General features: G+C 51.7%; 1 protein-coding gene across 3 annotated transcripts; it reads left to right on the forward strand.

Annotated features, from left to right (window-relative positions):
* Positions 1–485: 485 nt before the first annotated feature.
* On the forward strand, positions 486–17,870 carry LOC127045816 (uncharacterized). Of its 3 annotated transcripts, XM_050942466.1 has the most exons (7): positions 486–1,769; positions 2,095–2,208; positions 2,903–3,022; positions 4,541–4,642; positions 5,086–5,193; positions 7,376–7,456; positions 13,177–16,251. In XM_050942466.1, the coding sequence occupies exons 1-7, from the start codon at positions 1,565–1,567 to the stop codon at positions 15,513–15,515; spliced, it is 3,069 nt and encodes a 1,022-aa protein (XP_050798423.1). In that variant the 5' UTR covers positions 486–1,564; the 3' UTR covers positions 15,516–16,251. The 3 variants fall into 3 exon arrangements, with proteins under 3 accessions (XP_050798423.1, XP_050798425.1, XP_050798424.1); XM_050942468.1 differs by lacking the exons at positions 7,376–7,456; positions 13,177–16,251 and adding an exon at positions 17,758–17,870; XM_050942467.1 differs by lacking the exon at positions 7,376–7,456 and having other exon boundaries at positions 13,177–16,250.
* Positions 17,871–18,569: the final 699 nt, after the last annotated feature.

The following is an 18,569-nucleotide window of genomic DNA, read 5'->3' on the forward strand; positions in this document are numbered from 1 at the left end:
GTTATAAAAGCAGGGAAGCCGAGCCGGCTGTGAGCGACACTGGGACGTGTGCACACCCTTGGCTCTGTGTCTCGGGGAAGTGTCTGTGTTTTACTTGGGTTGGGCAGTGGCTTAAAGGCAGAAAGCTGCCCCCCCTCCCACTCCTGAGGCAGCTGGTGATATTCCAGGAGGAATCCCCATGCAGAGACTTTACAAGGTGTAGAAATGGTCCAAGGAAAATCAAAATTAAAACCCTTTTTCCACATCATTTCTTCCCTGGATTCAAATATGTGATATTGAAAATCGTGAGGCTGTTCTAGGGAGACCAGCCGTCCGAGGAGATGGGAGAAGAGCTCACGCGCTTTGGGGCTTGTCTGTCTAGGTGCTGTCATTTCCAGTGGGTTTCTGACGTCTCCATTGCTAGCCAGGAATCGAGGCTCTAGAAATCCGGCTTCATCCTGTTGCCCACCCCGTCGAGCTGGGCTCTCCAAGTAAGAGTTATTGCCATGAGTCGGGACGGGAGCACGGATCTCACAGCTCCGGGGCAGCCTGGCGGATGTGTTGGTCTCCGAGCTCTAGCCCCTGTTCTCGTGGCTGCTCTGCCTGACACCCGTGTTCCTCTCATGTTCCTTCTGCTTTGCGTCGCTGGCTGGCGCGAAGCAGAGCCCACGGGTGACTCTGGCACAGACCAGGACACAGGGTGGCAGCCAATTGGCCAGAGTTCTGGCTTAGGCCGGCGGTGGGACCGTGAGCGAAGGAGAAGGGAGGCAGTAAGGTGCTCTGCTGGGGGTGCCTGTGAGATGGACGGGGCACTGGATTTATCTAACGGCTTTGTGAGTGACGGAGGAGGGTGAACGCGGCATGGGCTACATTCGCTGCTGCTGACCTGGGAGGGGTTGGAGAACCAGTGAGAAGTGACACACAGGGGCCTTTGAGATGCAAGTGTGGGGAAGGCCCAGCAGAGTGTGAGTGTCCCGTGGGGCACGGTCTCTGCCGGCGGGTGGGAAGTCAGCATCCCCGGCCCTGAGGAGCCAGACTGCTCTGGAGGGATGACACGGAGAGAAGTGGCTCCCGAGGGCATGGCAGGAGCCGGGGAAATGCCCCAGGGAGTTCACCACTAACAGAGCTTGGGTGTTTCTGGTTCGTCTCCTTGCTCTCTTGCTGAATTCCCGCGTGGCCTGTCTGGCGCCCCAGGAGCTCGGCCATGGCTGCGTGCCGAGCGTTCGAGGAGGGGGAGGGACTGTCGCACTGGGTCAGGCCAGGGGCCCTGTGGTGCGGGGTCTGACTGTGGCCAGTTGTTCCAAAGGAAGGGGCAGCGATGGGATCACCAGTCCCGGGGGGTGCTGGGATTTGAAGAGGGAGATCGTGTGGTGCCGGGAAGGGGGCAGGGGAAGGAAGGAGCTACAGAGGGCTGAGCACAGCACAGTTGTGGGCATGGGCAGGGAGAGACACTGGGGAGCACACGGCCCTGGGTTACTGGGTCCCCAATGCATGGGGAGTTCAAATCCTCACACTGCAAACATGCCCCTCGTCCTCACCGCCTGGCCTGAGCCCGTGGAGGAGCCGTGTCTCTGGTTAAAGGCAGATGCTGCCTGGGAATTGGGTTCTGGATCATTCCTGCCACGCCCTGGGTGACCCGGGAGGCCCAGAGCATGACTCGTCTTTCCCTTGGGCAGGCTCCGGTGGCCTCGACGCGGAAAGCCCAGCTCAGATGGAGCGAGGGGACAGGCTGCGTGTGGGCGATCGCAGGGAGAGGAGAGAGAGGGGAACGCCTGACGCCTATGGCACAGGTGAGTGTGCGTTGAGCCCCCCTGGACTGCTCAGCAGGAAACCGGCCGCTCTCGCTTTACCGACTCCACGCCATGGAGAGCCCACCCTGCCCTGAACGGCCCATCCCCACCCCGCAGCGCTCACACGGTGCATCTTCTTCCCAGCTGCAACGTTTCTAACTTCAGCTTCCAGCCCCCGTCCGTTGTTCTGCCGTGGCGTGAACGGCTCCCTGAGGACAGAGGGTTCAGGAGCTCGACGGTGTCACCTCTGAACCTGCTCTTGGTTGAAAAGTATCTGCCAGTGCCGGGGCCCCGGGAACCAGACTGTGACTCTCTGTCCTTGCAGGTTCTGCTGACCTCAAACCCCAGGTGTTTATTAAAATGGAGCAGGAAGAGGAGCCGTGCACGGGGGGGCCCCCAGAGCAGAGAGAGAGAGGAATTCTCCATGCCCCTGGCACAGGTGAGTGCTGCGAAATTCCACCTGGGGTTGACCAGGCAAAGGGAGGCCAGGAAGAGCCAGGATCTTGGGGAAACTCGTATAAACTGCTACAGTCGGGCTGCCTGCGTCCTGCCAGCTGTTTCTGACCGTGGAAGGGCCCCAGATCGCGCGAGCTGCACTAGAAGTTGATCAAAGCCGGGCGTGCTTGGAGCTGCAGGGTCGCTACCAGCACCGGAGCCTTTGCCACAGAGGGGAGCTGGGATTGACTGGGATCTAGACGAGTTGAGCAGAGGTAGGGGCTCGTCGAGCAGCAGCGCAGTCCCTGTGCTCGTGTGCAGCCGGGACCCTGCTTCCCAGAGCAAGGCGTGATCCCACCTCGAGGAGTGCGGTCGTGGGATGTGGGCCCATCCCCAGGGAGTGGGTCTGAGCCCCTGGCACAGGGACGCCTCGTGCGGTGGGTCTGGCTCTCCTGACCCAAAGGGCCCCGGTGCTCTCTCTGGAGAAATAAGCGTTATTTGTCTGCCCTGGGCCGTGAAAGGACAGGCACAAAATATTCCCCATGCAAGAAACCCAAAGTCCCAGTCCAGGTTCCCCAGCCGGGTGCTGTGCAGCCCAGAGTCTCCCAGGGTTAGTCCAGCCCAGGACTGCCCCAGCTTGTCCCACGGAGACCCAGGACGTGATTCCTTCTCCCCTTCTCTCTCTTTCCCTCTCCCAGGTGCAGGCTGGCCTGACGTGAAGCATGAGATTGTGGTGAAAGTGGAGCCAGATGACGAGTCATATGTGGGCTATACCCAAGGCCTGGGGGACCGAGACCTCCCCGGCTACCCCAGCACTGGTGAGTGATGCTAACCCCCTCAGGTCCAGCCCGGTTAAACGCTGATCAGGGCTGGCTGTGTCCGGCCCCCCTACGTCCCCCTGTAAAGGGAGGCGCAGACACTTCCCAGCCAGGCAAGGCCAGGCCCTGCCCTGCAGCGCTCCCAGTCTAGGTCCGGGAAGAGCCGAGGCGGCTGGCTGGGGGTGTGCGGGGAAGGGCTGGGGGGGGAGGGGCTCAGGCGGTTAGGAGTTCGGCAGTGTCTGCAGGGAAGGCTTAGAACCACAAGCACGTCCTGCCCTCGCAGTGCGGGTGACCCAGCTCTGCCCGGGAGCACAGCGAGCCCCGTCCCACTGGCCCTGCCCTGCCCCAGGGCATGCAGGGCAGCCCCCACTGAGCCGGCTAGGCAATGGGGTTGGCCTGCCCCTCTGCCCAGTGCTGGGGGCGGCTCCAGCTGGAGCCAGTCCAGCTCCTTGCCCGGCAGCAATGGGGCAGCCCGAAAAGGTGCCACCAGACGTCTGCCCTCGCGCTGGGAGGACGCAGGGGAGTCTCCGTATGTCCCCACGGCGCGAGTGCACGGGCCAGGCATCTCTGCCCTCGCGCTGGGAGGACGTAGAGGAGTCTCCGTGCGTCCCCACGGCGCGAGCACGTGGGCCGGGCGTCTCTTCTCTCACACTGGGAGGACGCAGAGGAGTCTCCGTGTGTCCCCACAGCGCGAGTGCGCTGACTGGGTGTCTCTGCCCTCGCGCTGGGAGGACGCAGAGGAGTCTCCGTGCGTCCCCACGGCGCGAGCGCGCGGGCTGGGTGGCTCTGCCCTCGCGCTGGGAGGACGCAGAGGAGTCTCCGTGCGTCCCCATGGCACGAGCGCGCGGGCCGGGTGTCTCTGCCCTCGCGCTGGGAGGACGCATAGGAGTCTCCATGCGTCCCCACGGCGCGAGCGCACGGGCCGGGCGTCTCTGCCCTCGCGCTGGGAGGACGCAGAGGAGTCTCCGTACGTCCCCACGGCGCGAGTGCGCAGGCCGGGTATCTCTGCCCTCGCGCTGGGAGGACGCAGAGGAGTCTCCGTGCGTCCCCATGGCGCGAGCGTGCTGGCCGGGCCTTGGGACTGGGGCTGGTTCCCCCAGCGCAGCAGCAAAGCTACGAGTTCTGCAAGAACGTTGGGCGGCAGCAGGTACCTCGCTGCCCTGAAACTGGCTGAATCCCTGCCAGGAAGTGACACGATGAACAGGGGCTGCATTTCCCCCAGTGCCCTGCACGTCCCTGAGTGTAACTGGGACAGGCCGGGTGGCCGGGGGGTTAGAGGGTCTGAGGTTTGGCTGAGGAGAGGTCCCGGGTGCTTCAGCTCCCTGACGGTAACCGGGAATAAGACCTCCCTGGCGTGCCTGAGGGGTGAACGCGCTGCGGGGAAGAGCTCCTAGAAATGAACGCTGCTGACCGCGGGAGAGCAGCTTAGCAGGAGTCGAATGCTGCCCTGGAGCCAGTCTCTCCCTCGCAGCCGTGCCGTGGGCACAGGGACCGTGCAACGTGCTTGGCTTTCCGCAGGTATCAAAGCAGAGATCGTGGTCAAAACGGAGCCCGAGGACAATGCCTACGGCGAATGTGCCCAGCATTACGGTGAAGGAGACGGTCCCAACGACCCCTTCTGTGAGTGGTGCTGGGATCCACCGGGACGGTCATCGGGGGCAGGTGTGAGGGGAAGAACTCAGGGACCCGCCTGTAGATTTCTCAAGGTGGCCCCCCTGCTGTTGCCAGCTCCTGGCACACCCAGCTCCAGTGTCTGGTGTCCTGGTTCGCCTACAGGAGTCACCAGAAGCTGGGGCACCCTGCGGCCTGGGGGGCGTGGGGGGATTTGGGGCAGACTGTAGTAAGTGGGAGGAGGACAGGATGGGGCCTTGGGGGTATATTCACAGGCAGGGACAGAAGCTCTGAGGTCTCTTGCTGCGTCTTTCACACACAGACAGACACACTCCAGCCAGTGTTCCCAGGGGCAGTCAAAACCCAATTTAAAGCTGTTTCGCAGGTTCTCCCTCCCCAGCCCGAGTGACCGCAGGAAACAGCGGGTCAGGGTTTTTCTTTCCTGTGAACAGGTGACGCAAACCCAGAGATTATCGTGAAAGTGGAGCCAGACGATGAGTCGGCCATTGGCTATCCCCGGGGCCTGAGCGAAGGCAGAATTCCCGGCTACCCCAGCCCAGGTGAGCCGTGCGGATCCCCGGAGCAGCTCCGAGGACAGGAAGAGCTGGAAACTCAGGGGGGCCCTGTATGAAATTGGCGAGCCAGGCTCGCTGTGTTGTGCCGGCTCCTGGCACATGGATCCTGCATAGCCACTGGCTGCAGTGGAGCCCAGAACTGCAAATCTCCCTGCCCTCGTGAGCGAGAGACCGTCCCACTCCAGGGGGGCCGGAGGCTAAGCCCCGGTTACCTGGGGGCGCTCGCGTTAAGAGATTGCCCACAGCAGTGCTGTCAGGAGGCCTGAACTGCCCCCTCAAGGCAGGAGGCAGGCCTCCTCACCAGGGGGCAGCTCTAGACATTTCGCCGCCCCAAGAGCAGTGGCATGCCGTGGGGGGCGATTTGCCGGTCGCCGGTCCAGCAGCTCCGGTGGACCTCTTGCAGGTGTGCCTGCAGAGGGTCCACTCGTACTGTGGCTCACCGAAGCCGTGGGACCAGCGGACCCTCCGGAGGCACGCCTGCGGGAGGTCCACTGGATCAGCAGGACCAGAGGACCCTCCACTTGGCGTGCTGGGGCCTGGAGCCGCCCCTGCTCCCCACTCGCCATCTGCAGCTGGGAGGGATGCAGCTGGGCCTGGGACGGGTCTGTGCCTGCTGAGTGCTGTCTGACTCGTGACAAGAAAGACCTTGTGAAAATTACCTGAGGGCCTCTGGCTGTGCGCGCCTCTTCGGCCACGACGCTGACCCAGCAGGGTGGTGGGAGCCGGCCCTGGTTGTGCGCGCCTCTTCGGCTGCAACGCTGACCCAGCGGGGTGGGGGGAGCCGGCCCTGGTTGTGCGCGCCTCTTCGGCTGCAACACTGACCCAGCGGGGTTATGGGAGCCGGCCCTGGCTGTGTGCACCTCTTCAGCCGCGACGCTGACCCAGCGGGGTCGGGGGAGCCGGCCCTGGTTGTGCGCGCCTCTTCGGCTGTGACGCTGCCCCAGCGGGGTTGTGGGAGCCGGCCCTGGCTGTGACCCCATGAGAAGCCAAGAGAAATTCCTTCACTGCCTTGTGCGAGTGCGATGACCTGGCCTCCAGCGGGGTTCCCTGGTCAGACTGTGACAGGGCTGCCCTCCGCCAGCTCCCTGGCCTCCTTCCCAAGCATGTCTCCAGCACATCTGTACTTGGGTAAGCCAGCGAGTCTCGCAAGCCGGTTGCAAACCAAGGAGAGAGCTGGGTGCCATTTGGTCAGTAACGGTGGAGCGTGAATTTTGCTGTTGCTTCACCAGCTCCTCACAGCATGATCCAGTCCAACCATTGCTGCCAGGCACCCTCAAAGGAGCGAGAGCGTCTGTTTCACATAAGCCAGCAAAGGGCCGAGCCTGCTCCCACGGTGCCCTGGCATCTTGGGCCTAGAAACGAGCCTAGAAATATGAAAATAGCAACACCTGGATCCCTGATGTTTCTCTTTTGTCTTATTGATGCTTTAAGTCTTTTTAGCTGCCTCTGGCTTCCATGAGGTGTTGGACTGTGCAGCAGGGAATGGGGCCTGAAGTGAGGCCATGTCTGCACTGGCACGTTCGTCGGCAAAACATCTGTCACTCAGGAGTGTGAAAAGAATAAACACCCCCCGAGCGATATAAGTGTCGCCAGCATAAGTGCTAGTTTGCATAGTGCCATGGTGGGTGGAGATGCTCTCCTGCTACCACCGCTCGGTGAGCTGGTTTTATGATGTTGACAGGGGACCTCTCCCCTGTGGGTGTTGTGCAGCCCCCCGACCTCTCCCCCGTCAATGTAACCAGGGCTTTGGAGCGGAACCCGGACCTGGAGCACGGAGCAGTGGAGCTCTAGGTTTTTGCCCAGAGCTGGAGCGGAGCCGGAACACAGAAAATCTTGACTGCTTCACTGCTCCAGTTTTTTTTTTTTCCCAATCCTAAATGAATGATATTTAGCAAGAAAGTCTTAAAGATGCCAAAAAGTTTCAGTTTCTATAACAATTGATATTAATATCTACTTTACCACTTTACGTAAAGTGTCACAGTTATTCTCACTTAGGCCAAAATCGAGATTTAATGTACAGATCCAAAATTACAATTAAAGAACCAGATAATTATCAGACATCCGGCAACAGTGCAGGCAGGCTGCTCCCACCCTTGTGCCAAGGCTAGGCGAGTACATACACGCGTAGATCAATTAGATTAGTATGTGTTGATACTTCTTTTGTAAGGGTTGATCAACGAGACGCGCCGAGTGCTGCGATTACGGAAAAGTGTGACGCGAGATGCAACATTTAAGATATCACAAACAGGTATATTGCAAAAAAAATATTTTTGTTTATTGATATATTAAGATATCACAAGAAATATCATAGAATCATAGAATATCAGGGTTGGAAGGGTCCTCAGGAGGTATCTAGTCCAACCCCCTGCTCAAAGGGGGACCAAACCCAACTAAATCATCAGCCAGGGCTTTGTCAAGCTGGGCCTTAAAAACCTCTAAGGAAGGAGATTCCACCACCTCCCTAGGGAACCCATTCCAGTGCTTCACCACCCTCCTAGTGAAATAGTGTTTCCTAATATCCAGCCTAGACCTCCTCCACTGCAACTTGAGACCATTGCTCCTTGTTCTGTCATCTGCCACCACTGAGAACAGTCTAGATCCATCCTCTTTGGAACCCCCTTTCAGGTAGTTGAAAGCAGCTATCAAATCCCGCCTCACTCTTCTCTTCTGCAGACTAAACAATCCCATTTCCCTCAACCTCTCCTCATAAGTCATGTGCTCCAGCCCCCTAATCATTTTTGTTGCCCTCTAATGGACTCTTTCCAATTTTTCCACATCCTTCTTGTAGTGTGGGGACCAAAACTGGACACAGGACTCCAGATGTGGCCTCACCAATGCCGAATAGAGGGAATGATCACATCCCTCGATCTGCTGGCAATGCCCCTACTTATACAGCCCAAAATGCTGTTAGCCTTCTTGGCAACAAGGGCACACTGTTTGATTCCTTGAGGACCTGCTCCATGATTTTTCCAGGGGCTGAGGTGAGGCTGACTGGCCTGTAGTTTCCCGGATCCTCCTCCTTCCCTTTTTTAAAGATGGGCACTACATTAGCCTTTTTCCAGTCATTCGGGACCTCCTCCGTTCACCATGAGTTTTCAAAGATAATGGCCAATGGCTCTGCAATCACATCCGCCAACTCCTTTAGCCCCTCGGATGCAGCACATCCGGCCCCATGGACTTGTGCTCGTCCAGTTTTTCTAAATAGTCCCAAACCACTTCTTTCTCCACAGAGGTCTGATCACCTTCTCCCTCTACTGTGCTGACCAGTGCAGCAATATGGGAGCTGACCTTGTTTGTGAAGACAGAAGGAAAAAAAGCATTGAGAACATTAGCTTTTTCCACATCCTCTGTCACTAGGTTGTCTCCCTCATTCAGTGAGGGGCCCACAGGTTCCTTGACTTTCTTCTTGTTGCTAACATACCTGAAGAAACCCTTCTTGTTACTCTTAACATCTCTTGCTAGCTGCAACTCTAAGTGGGATTTGGCCTTCCTGATTTCACTCCTGCAGCCTGAGCAATATTTTATACTCCTCCCTGGTCATTTGTCCAGTCTTCCACTTCTTGTAAGCTTCTTTTTGCGTTTAAGATCAGCAAGGATTTCACTGTTATGCCAAACTGGTCGCCTGCCACATTTACTGTTCTTTCTCCACATTGGGATGGTTTTTTTTGCCGCCTCAATAAGGATTCTTTAAAATACAGCCAGCTCTCCTGGACTCCTTTGCCCCATTTTCATTACCACTACAAATAGTTCTTTTTCTCTCCTGCTGATAACAGCTCACCTTAACTGATCACTCTATACACACTCTTACAGTGTGTATGGCAACACCCGTTGTTTCATGCTCTCTGTGTATATATCTATTTTCCTACTGTATTTTCCACTGCATGCATCTGATAAAGTGGGCCGTAGCCCACAAAAGCTTATGCTCAAATAAATTTGTTAGTCTCTAAGGTGCCACAAGTACTCCTGTTCTTTTTGCCCCTCAGGTTGTTCTCCCAGGCGATCCTGCCCATCAGTTCTCTGAGGGAGTCAAAGTCTGCTTTTCTGAAGTCCAGGGTCTGTATTCTGCTGCTCTCCTTTCTTCCTTGTGTCAGGATCCTGAACTCGACCATCTCATGGTCTCCCAGGTTCCCATCCACTTTTGCTTCCCCTACTAACTCTTCTCTGTTTGTGAGCTGCAGATCAAGAAGAGCTCTGCCCCTAGTTGGTTCCTCCAGCACTTGGACCAGGAAATTGTCCCTAACACTTTCCAAAAACTTCCTGGATTGTCTGTGTACTGCTGTATTGCTCTCCCAGCAGATATCAGGGTGATTAAAGTCTCCCATGAGAACCAGGGCCTGTGATCTAGTAACTTCTGCTAGCTGCCGGAAGAAAGCCTCATCCCCCTGGTCTGGTGGGCTCTAGCAAACTCACACCACGACATCACCCTTGTTGCTCACACTTCTAAACTTAATCCAGAGACTCTCAGGTTTTTCTGCAGTTTCACACCAGAGCTTTTAGCAGTCATACTCTCTCTTACATACAATGCAACTCCCCCACCTTTTCTGCCCTGTCTGTCCTTCCTGAACAGTTTATATCCATCCATGACAGTGCTCCAGTCATGTGAGTTGTCCCACCAAGTCTCTGGTATTCCAATCACATCATAGTTCCTTGACTGTGCCAGGACTTCCAGTTCTCCCTGCTTGTTTCCCAGGCTTCTTGCATTTGTGTGTAGGCACTTAAGATAACTCGCCGATTGTCCCACTTTCTCGGTCTGAGACAGGAGTCCTCCCCTCTTGCACTCTCCTGCTCGTGCTTCCTCCCAGTATCCCATTTCCCCACTTACCTCAGGGCTTTGGTCTCCTTCCCCCAGTGAACCTAGTTTAAAGCCTCCTCACTAGGTTAGCCAGCCTGCTTGCGAAGATGCTCTTCCCTCTCTTCGTTAGGTGGAGCCCGTCTCTGCCTAGCACGCCTCCTTCTTGGAACATCATCCCATGGTCGAAGAATCCAAAGCCTTCTTTCCGACACCACCTGCGTAGCCATTCATTGACTTCCACGATTCAACGGTCTCTATCTGGGCCTTTTCCCTGCACAGAGAGGATGGACGAGAACATCACTTGTCTCTCAAACTCCTTTATCCTTCCCAGAGCCACGTAGTCTGCAGTGATCCGCTCAAGGTCATTCTTGGCAGTTTCATTGGTGCCCACGTGGAGAAGCAGGAAGGGGTAGCGATCTGAGGGCTTGATGAGTCTCGGCAGTGTCTCCGTCACATTGTGAATCCTAGCTCCTGGCAAGCAGCAGACCTCTCTGTTTTCTTGGTCAGGGTGGCAGATAGATGACTCAGTCCCCCTGAGGAGGGAGTCCCCAACCACCACCACCCACTTCCTTCTCTTGGAAGCGGTGGTCGTAGAACCCCCATCCCTAGGACAGTGCATCTCGTGCCTTCCAATCGGTGGAGTCTCGTTCAACTCCCTTCCCTCAGATGTATCATCTAGTCCACTCTCCGCATTAGTACCTGTGGAGAGAACATGAAAACGGTTGCTCACCTGTATCTGCATTGCTGGTACATGGACACTCTTCTTTCTTCTTCTGGAGGTCACATGCTACTAAATTTCTTTGCTGTCCCTCTCTTCCCTCTGCACAGCCTGCTCCGATTCTTCAGAACGTTGTGCCCGTAGGAGGATATCCTGACATCTGTCCAGGAAATCTTCATTTTCTCATATGCAGCACAGGGTCAATATCTGTTTCTCCAGATCTCGAACCTTCTCTTCCAATATGGAGACCAGCTTGCACTTTGTCCAGACAAAGTCGCTTCTGTCCTGTGGAAAAAAGACAAACATGGCACAACCTGTGCAGGTTACAACAGCTGAACGCTCACCTTTCATTCTAAGAACCTCCTCAGCTGTTGCAGAAACTACTCAGAGAAGCCCGCAAGATGAAAGCCTCAGTGGGCTCTCCGTAGGCAAACTCCCAGACAAACTCCCTCTGTTAGCCTCTCCTCTGTTCGCCGCTCAGCTGGTTCGCTGCTGACTGCCTCTTTATAACAGGCCCACTCAAGGCCCACTGGAACAAAGCACTCCCAATTCACACTTTTCAAACAAACAGTCAAGCACATGGTCAAACTGACAAACTGTCCCTGCAACAGACACTCAGATACTCACCAACACGGCCCTCCAGTGCAGCACTTAGCGTCCCTCCTCTCAGACAGATCCCAGGCAAACTCCCTCTGTTAGACTGTGCTGTTCACTGCGATGTTAACTACTTAAGCTCATTTCTCACATGGGCTCCGGTTACCAGTACATCTGTTCATTTGTACATGCCCCCGTATCACTCTGGCGGACTTATTTTATATGTCATCTGTTCAATGGTCTTTTGATAGCGTTGTTTGTAATTCTAAATTTACTGAAAAAGTCGCGTGCAGCAGGCATAGAAATATACAGGAAACATTTTTGCATAAATTAGGAGTGATTTTTGTGATATATCCAGAGTGACTGGAAAATGTCCAACACAACTTTGGGGGTGAATTTTTAGGTCATCTTAAGAAAAAAACGTTTCTGTGAACATGTGTCCTAAAATTCTTCCTAAGGGAGCTACAGTCCCTTCAAGGAGGTGATGAAAAGTTAAGGTCTGATTAATATCTCAAAAACGCTTTAATATAAAGTAATGAAATTATGTCCATGTCTTAGCGTTAGTATGTGCTACCATATTACATTATCCAAAATTATTTAAACCATAGGCGTCCCGAACTGGCGCTTGGTCATTTTTATTTCATATTTCAAGAAAGGCTTGTCAGCAACTGCCCTGGCTACGAGTGGTAATATTATGTTCCATAATAAGTTAATAATTTTTGGTTATATATTATTAGGTTTAAAATGTATGGTTCCAAAGTTGAAAAAAAAGTAATAAGTAAAATTGTATCATTCTAAGCATCTAAGAAGATTAAAATTTTTAAACAGTTTTCTCGGAAATGGTTAATTATACAAAATAAATTGAGTACCATTTGAATGCATGTTTAAGCATTAAATCATATTCCAAGGTCATATCTGTTAAATAGTCGAAGATTTAAAAAATACTTAATAAAATTGGCCCAGTGCCCCCAGTTCACGACGCCTGCAGTTTAAATAATTTTAGTTGAATGATGTTGTATGATAGAACATTGGAAATAAACTTTAATGGGAAAGTGGATTCAAATTGCAGGCTCAGTCCTTTTAGTAAAGAGCAAATTTTCGGAAATATGTTTTTCCTTCATCAGGCTGGAAACATTTATACAAGATAGAGCAAATACCAGGTTCTATCTTGTATAATCTATTCAGGCCGATGAAGCAAAAACATATTTCAAAAAAATTGCTCTCTTTACTAAAAGGACTGTGCTTACAATTTGAATCTGCTTTCCCGTTAAAGTTTATTTTCAACCTCGTAACGTGTAGCCTCGTTACTTCCCAACAATTAATGGTGTAGAACAGCCATACCATGTACTAATGCTATGGCACATACCAAATTTCATTGATATATCTATTAAAAAAAATAATTGGAGATATACCTATCTCCTCCAGCCCCCTGCCTTCATTAGCAGGACCAAGTACTGATTTTTTGCCCAGATCCCTAAGTGGCTCCCTCAAGGATTGAGCTCACAACCCTGGGTTTAGCAGGCTAATGCTCAAACCACTGAGCTATCCCGTTTTTGAGATATTAATTAAAAACTTGGAAAATAGTTCGAATATTTTTACCACAAAATTTTATAAGAAAAACTAACTTGCAATTTATAAATAAAAATTTATATTATGTATATTAAAAATACTTCTTACTTCATTAAAACTGCAAGAAACATGTTAACATATTAAAATATACTTTAATAATAATTGTGTAAAAAGAAAATGCAATCATTTTTGTCCAGAAAATCCAAAATAAATTGGAAGTACCTTAAGTGGTTAAGATATCACAAGCAGGAATGTTATAAAACAATGTAATGCTTTTGTTCATTGCTTTTCGAAGATCATAACAAGAAACATTTGGATGTGGTAGCAGCACAGGAAGATTTGGCCAAGGCTTCAACAAAAAAATCAAGTCTGTCCCCCATGATTGATAGCCGATTTACGGAAAAGGATCTCAACGACGTCTTTACTTTTGAATTTGAAAAGTCCAAATTTGGGCTTTTGGGAAAAGCCAAGAAGAAATCGGCAACATGCAAGGTGGAAAAGGAAGTGAATGGAGAGCTCAAAACATGTAGCTTCAAGACAAGTGAAGCAAGTGCCGTGAAAAGTTTCAACCTTTGGCGACATGTAAAACGTAACCATCCTGAAAAGTATGCGGCTCTGGTTACAAAAAAGGATCAGGAAGATGAAGCAAAACCAAAAGCTGACGCGGCTAAACGACGTTCATCTGGCTCTTTGAAAACTCCTGGAGAAAATATTTTTTGCAGAGCTTCATCCAAAAAGAAACCCAGAATTGAGCAAACAAAACTTGCCTCATATTTGAAGTCCTCAAATGTTACAGTCACCATGGATGCCAATACTTTCCGTGAAGGGCTGATGGAAATGGTTTGCTTGAGTTCAACACCGCTCACTACTTTCGGGTTAAAGAACAAAGGATTCCAAAAAATTGCAGGTGAAATGGGTCGGCAGCTTGGCGTTTCGATGGGGCATGATGCGGTTCGTCATTTAGTTATCAGCACAGCTGAGTCTGGCCGCAAAGAGCTCAAGAAAGCTTTGGAGCAAAAATTGTGCTACCTGAAAATGGATGCGGCAACCCGTGGAAACAGAAATTTCCTTGCAATCAATGCTCAGTACTATGAGGAAGGCAAAGATAAAGCTGTGATAAAAACTCTGGACATAATCGACACTGAAGGGCGTCACAATTCTTCGTACGTGAAAGCTCAAGTAAAAGCTATTTTAGAAAAATTTGGAATCAGTGAAATGCAAGTGCTGAGCATCTGCGTTGACAATGCAGCAAACATGATGTGTGCTGTCAAAAATGTCAGCGAGGTCAATGAAACCATTTCTACCTCTGAGAACAGGGATGTGGACAGAACTGAAGCTATTTTGCCTGATGAAGGAACTAAAGGAATTGATGAAATTGAACTCAATGTGGATGCTGCTGCGCAATGGGCTAATGACCCTACTCTCATACTTCCAACATGGCTTCATGAGGACGACTCAAAAGTCCAGCTGATGAGGTGTGGTATTCACACTCTTCAGTTGGCAATCTGGGATGGACTGAACAAAGAACATGCGAAGAAATTTCTGGCAAAAATTCGACAAGTCGTTCTCAAACTACGAACCCCAAGTATTCAAAGTGTTCTGCTTGATCTACATGGGATAACTCAGTCATTGGATACTGTGACTCGCTGGGGTTCCACATTTGCGATGATTGATCAGCTTCTTGTTTTTCAATCTTACTGTGAACAAGTGGCTGCTGCTGGAACAAGAGAACTCAAGTTAACAAAAGCTGAATGGGATGAAGTGAAGAACCTGCGAGACCTCTTGGCAAAGCCAAACCAAACAACCGTGAATCTTCAAGCTGTCGATGTAACTCCAGGAGTTTTAATGAAGGAATGGCGAAAACTGTCAAAATTCTTGCAAGAAAATGGTGGACAAATCGCAGAAGGAATTCTATCCTCCATGCAGAAACACGAAGAGAAGCTTTTTGACAATATTCATTTCCTTGCTGGAGTTTATGTTGACCCACGGTATCGGATTCTTCTTACCTCAAGGGAAATACCAAAGGCAAAGGAAGGGCTCCTTGATATTGCTCGACGACTCGAAAAACAAAATCTATTGCTACATTTGAACTCGGCGAAAGAGGTTGAAGAAAACAACACACAACAAAAGGAGTCATCAACAATCAAATTTGCGGTTTCAGAATGTTCACATCTTTCAGAAATAGGCTGTTCTCAAACTTCTGTCTCCACTCTGAACTTATTTGAGCGTCCATCCCTGAGACGTCTTCAGCCATCATGGGGAAATGGCGATAATTCAAGCATCAATTCTTCAGAAGATGACGACTTTGAAAAGGAATTGGATAAACAAGAAAGACGCCGGCGAGTTTCTGCAATTCATAATTGTAATGAAGCATTATTTGAGAGAAACTTTCGGGATGATTGTGAGGCAATGGAGTCTATTGGTAGGCTAAAAGTTAAGTCTGTTTTTGAGGCCATTCACAGCTACCCACACCGCATTCAGGCTGCCTGTAGAATTGCTTCGAGCATGCCAACAACTCAAGCTAGCGTAGAGCGACTGTTTTCGGCTTTAAAGTTAATTTTAAATGATTTGCGGCAGACTATGAAAGACGACTTGATTGCTGCAATAATTTTTTACAGAATGAATTATGAATGATTCTAGTTTATTTCATTGTTGATGACATTTAAATTGTTTTCAAAGTCTGAATATAAATAGTTTTTTTCCAAAATTACAGTATGAACTTTTTTATTTAGTTAATAATTCATTTGAGTCAGAGCACGGAGCGAGTCGGAGTGGAGCTGGAGCAGTCACTATTGGTGCCGGAGCGGAGCTGGAGCAGAGAAATTCAAAAATTGGATTGCTCCAAATCCCTGATTTGAATCAAGGAGAGCTTGACAGAAATCAAAAATTAATTAATCTAGTAAATTAGAAATGTATTCACCAATTTCTAATAAAAATGTAAAATGTAAGAATCTGAATAAATGTAAATCAAGCTTTATAATAACTGCTTCAATAAACGTGTGCAGACATAGTGTAGCAAAAAGCAGCACAAATTTAGTGTCAGGGCCACATTTAGTTGGAAATCAGCACGTTACCAACCAGTGAGACTCAACCTTTCTTTAGGGAAAGGACTAAAAAGGACAATGCAAGAGGGCTAAGTTGGTGGTTTATGCTGAGGATTGAAATCAAGGCTTACTATCTGCTGATTTCATAGATTATTAGGGTTGGAAGGGACCTCAGGAGGTATCTAGTCCAACCCCCTGCTCAAAGCAGGGTCAATCCCTAAATGACCCCCTCAAGGATTGAACTCACAACCAGGGCCGGCGCTTCCATTAGACGACTCTAGGCAGTCGCCTATGGTGCCAGGATTTGGGGGGTGGCATTTTGTGAGCTCCCCATGGGGCGCACGGGAGCATCCGGTTCTGCTCCCGTCGTGCCGCCAAAAAAGGACCTTCTGCCGACGTGCTGCGGAAAACAGCGGCAGGCAATTGAGCAGCTCAATGACTGCCACTGTCGCCTGCGGCATTTCGGCGGAGGGTCCTTCTTCGGCGGCACGACGGGAGCGGAACCAGAAGCTCCCACGCTCCCCTGGGGAGCTCACAAAATGCCACCCCCTGAATTCTGCCTAGGGCGCCATGCTCCTGCTCACAACCCTGGGTTTAGCAGGTCAATGCTCAAACCACTGAGCTATCCCTCCCCCAAATGATTAAAATTGATGATTTAAATTGCTCTGATTTAAATCAATTCACCCTGACAGCAATGGCTGCCCCTCACCCCCGGGTCATCTCCATTTTGACAGGAGTGGAGGCAGATAACAGTCAGTTTCCCCCACACGCTGCCCTTCCTGCTGTGGGTTTCTCCCAGCTTCTTGCAATGGGTGCTTTCCCTGTAATTAATTGTGAGCCTCGCCAGGGCCAGCATTGGGTGTGCAGGGCACACAAGAGCAAGGGCTCACACTTTGTTCAAAATTCCTTCAAACCTAGGGGAAGGTGCAGTGGGCTGGGAGCCTGGAGATGGAATTCAAAGCTCCTCTCCTATTGGCTGGCGTTAATAATTCTGTGCAATTCACAACCAATCAGTGACCAGATGCTCATCCCCCTGCCTTAGGACGCAGCAACCATCATTCCCACAGGGTAATGGAGAAATGGCACTAGGTCACTTCTGGCAGTTGGGGGACTAGAACCTGTGTCCCCAGCAATGCAGTGTGATGCTCCCCAGGGGCACCCAAGGTTGGGAGGCACCTCACCACCAGCTGCCCTTAGCATGAAAGAGTCTTGTCTAGTCCTGCTGTGGATCAGCTCCTTGAACCCACCAGCCTCTGATGGCACAATCACTGCCCACCAGGCCCCTCTCTCTATCGGTAGCGCCAGGCCCACACCAACCCTGAGTCCTTGGAGCATCCCTGCGGTGTCCAGCCACTGGCCACCCTCAGACTGACCAGGCTGAGTGTTCCCAAAGGACCAGGACACCCCAGCTGAACACGCAACTCTTCGATACTTTACTAGTGAAAACAAGGGCACATTTATCGTCAAAGATTCAGGGGCTGGTGAGTAAGGACCCTGGAAACAAATGGTTATGGGTAAAACAAACCGTAACATGCTTTCTAGAGACTGAACGTAACAGATCATACAATCCCTGAAGGAGTTCATCTCACCCCAAATCCTCTGCCGTTTTCAAGCCAGGCTGGCTGAGACCTTGCTTCCAAATACGCTGTCCATTGACATCCGGGGTGCAGCACCCCAGTGTGTCTCCTCTGCCTTCAAGACAGACCCCCCCCCCAGCTCATTGGCTTTACCCACAGCCAGGACAACCCCTGGGCTGCGTGTTTCCTGTGTGCTCCATTCCTACTGACCTCCGGTCTCCTCAGTAACATTTGACTTGGTATGTAAATGGGCAGAACTTACAACTCAACAGAGAGACGCGGGATCCTCACCTCCTGCCCAGAGGAACCGGCTAAGGCATGGCGCCGTTTGGTGATCACTTCGACCTCACCGGCTGAAGCACACAGGTCGCTGAAGCGACCTCACCGGCTGAAGACCGAGACCCGTAACTCCTGTGCAGTGCACGTGTAGACACTTCACAGGGATGTTGAGGACGAGTGAGATTCTGGCTTTCATGTAAGACCTCGCCTGACATTCTTCGGTGACCCAGAACGTTACCACCAGACGCAGGAGCTCTCTGTAAGTCCCCGGTACCCCCTTGTCAGTTGGACTAAGAGGTTTTTGGGTCACAGGCTGACCCTAGCACCAGGCACAATCATGCTACTAAGGAAGCTTAGCAACTGCCCCAAGCACGAGAGCCGGTGAATGGCCCTGCTTGGTCCCCAGAGCAGCTGAGGATTGAGCTGACTGTCTAGTGGCATTGTGACCAAGCTGAGAGGAGAGGTAGGACATGGAGCTTGCCTGTAGGGCTGAGTCGCGTCAGAGCTAGCTGTGTGTCTATGTCCCCCAGCTCTCACCCACAGTCCAGGACAGGGAGAACCTTTCCTGGTGCTGCCTGTGAGTGTGACGTCCTGATAACTACGCTCTGTCCTCGATGCCTACCGGATCCGAGCGCTGCCACAAGCCAGCAGGCCGGTTCCAGGGACCATGCACCAGTGCTATGACTGCAGACCCCAGGAATCACAGCTGGAAAAGCCCCTTGGACAGGAGAATGGACAGCCCAAGAGCAGGGCTGGAGCGAGCCAGTACCCAGAGTCCACTGCCCGCA

Source organism: Gopherus flavomarginatus, chromosome 2, assembly GCF_025201925.1.
Source record: "Gopherus flavomarginatus isolate rGopFla2 chromosome 2, rGopFla2.mat.asm, whole genome shotgun sequence".
Lineage (NCBI taxonomy): Eukaryota > Metazoa > Chordata > Testudines > Testudinidae > Gopherus > Gopherus flavomarginatus.

Bases quoted from the DNA above. Each gene is read 5' to 3' on its own strand.
- LOC127045816 (XM_050942466.1), top strand. From the start codon at position 1,565: ATGCTGCCTGGGAATTGGGTTCTGGATCATTCCTGCCACGCCCTGGGT. The intron at 4,643-5,085 runs GTGAGTGGTGCT...TCCTGTGAACAG, and splicing joins CGGTCCCAACGACCCCTTCT to GTGACGCAAACCCAGAGATT. The intron at 5,194-7,375 runs GTGAGCCGTGCG...TTCTTTTGTAAG, and splicing joins TCCCGGCTACCCCAGCCCAG to GGTTGATCAACGAGACGCGC.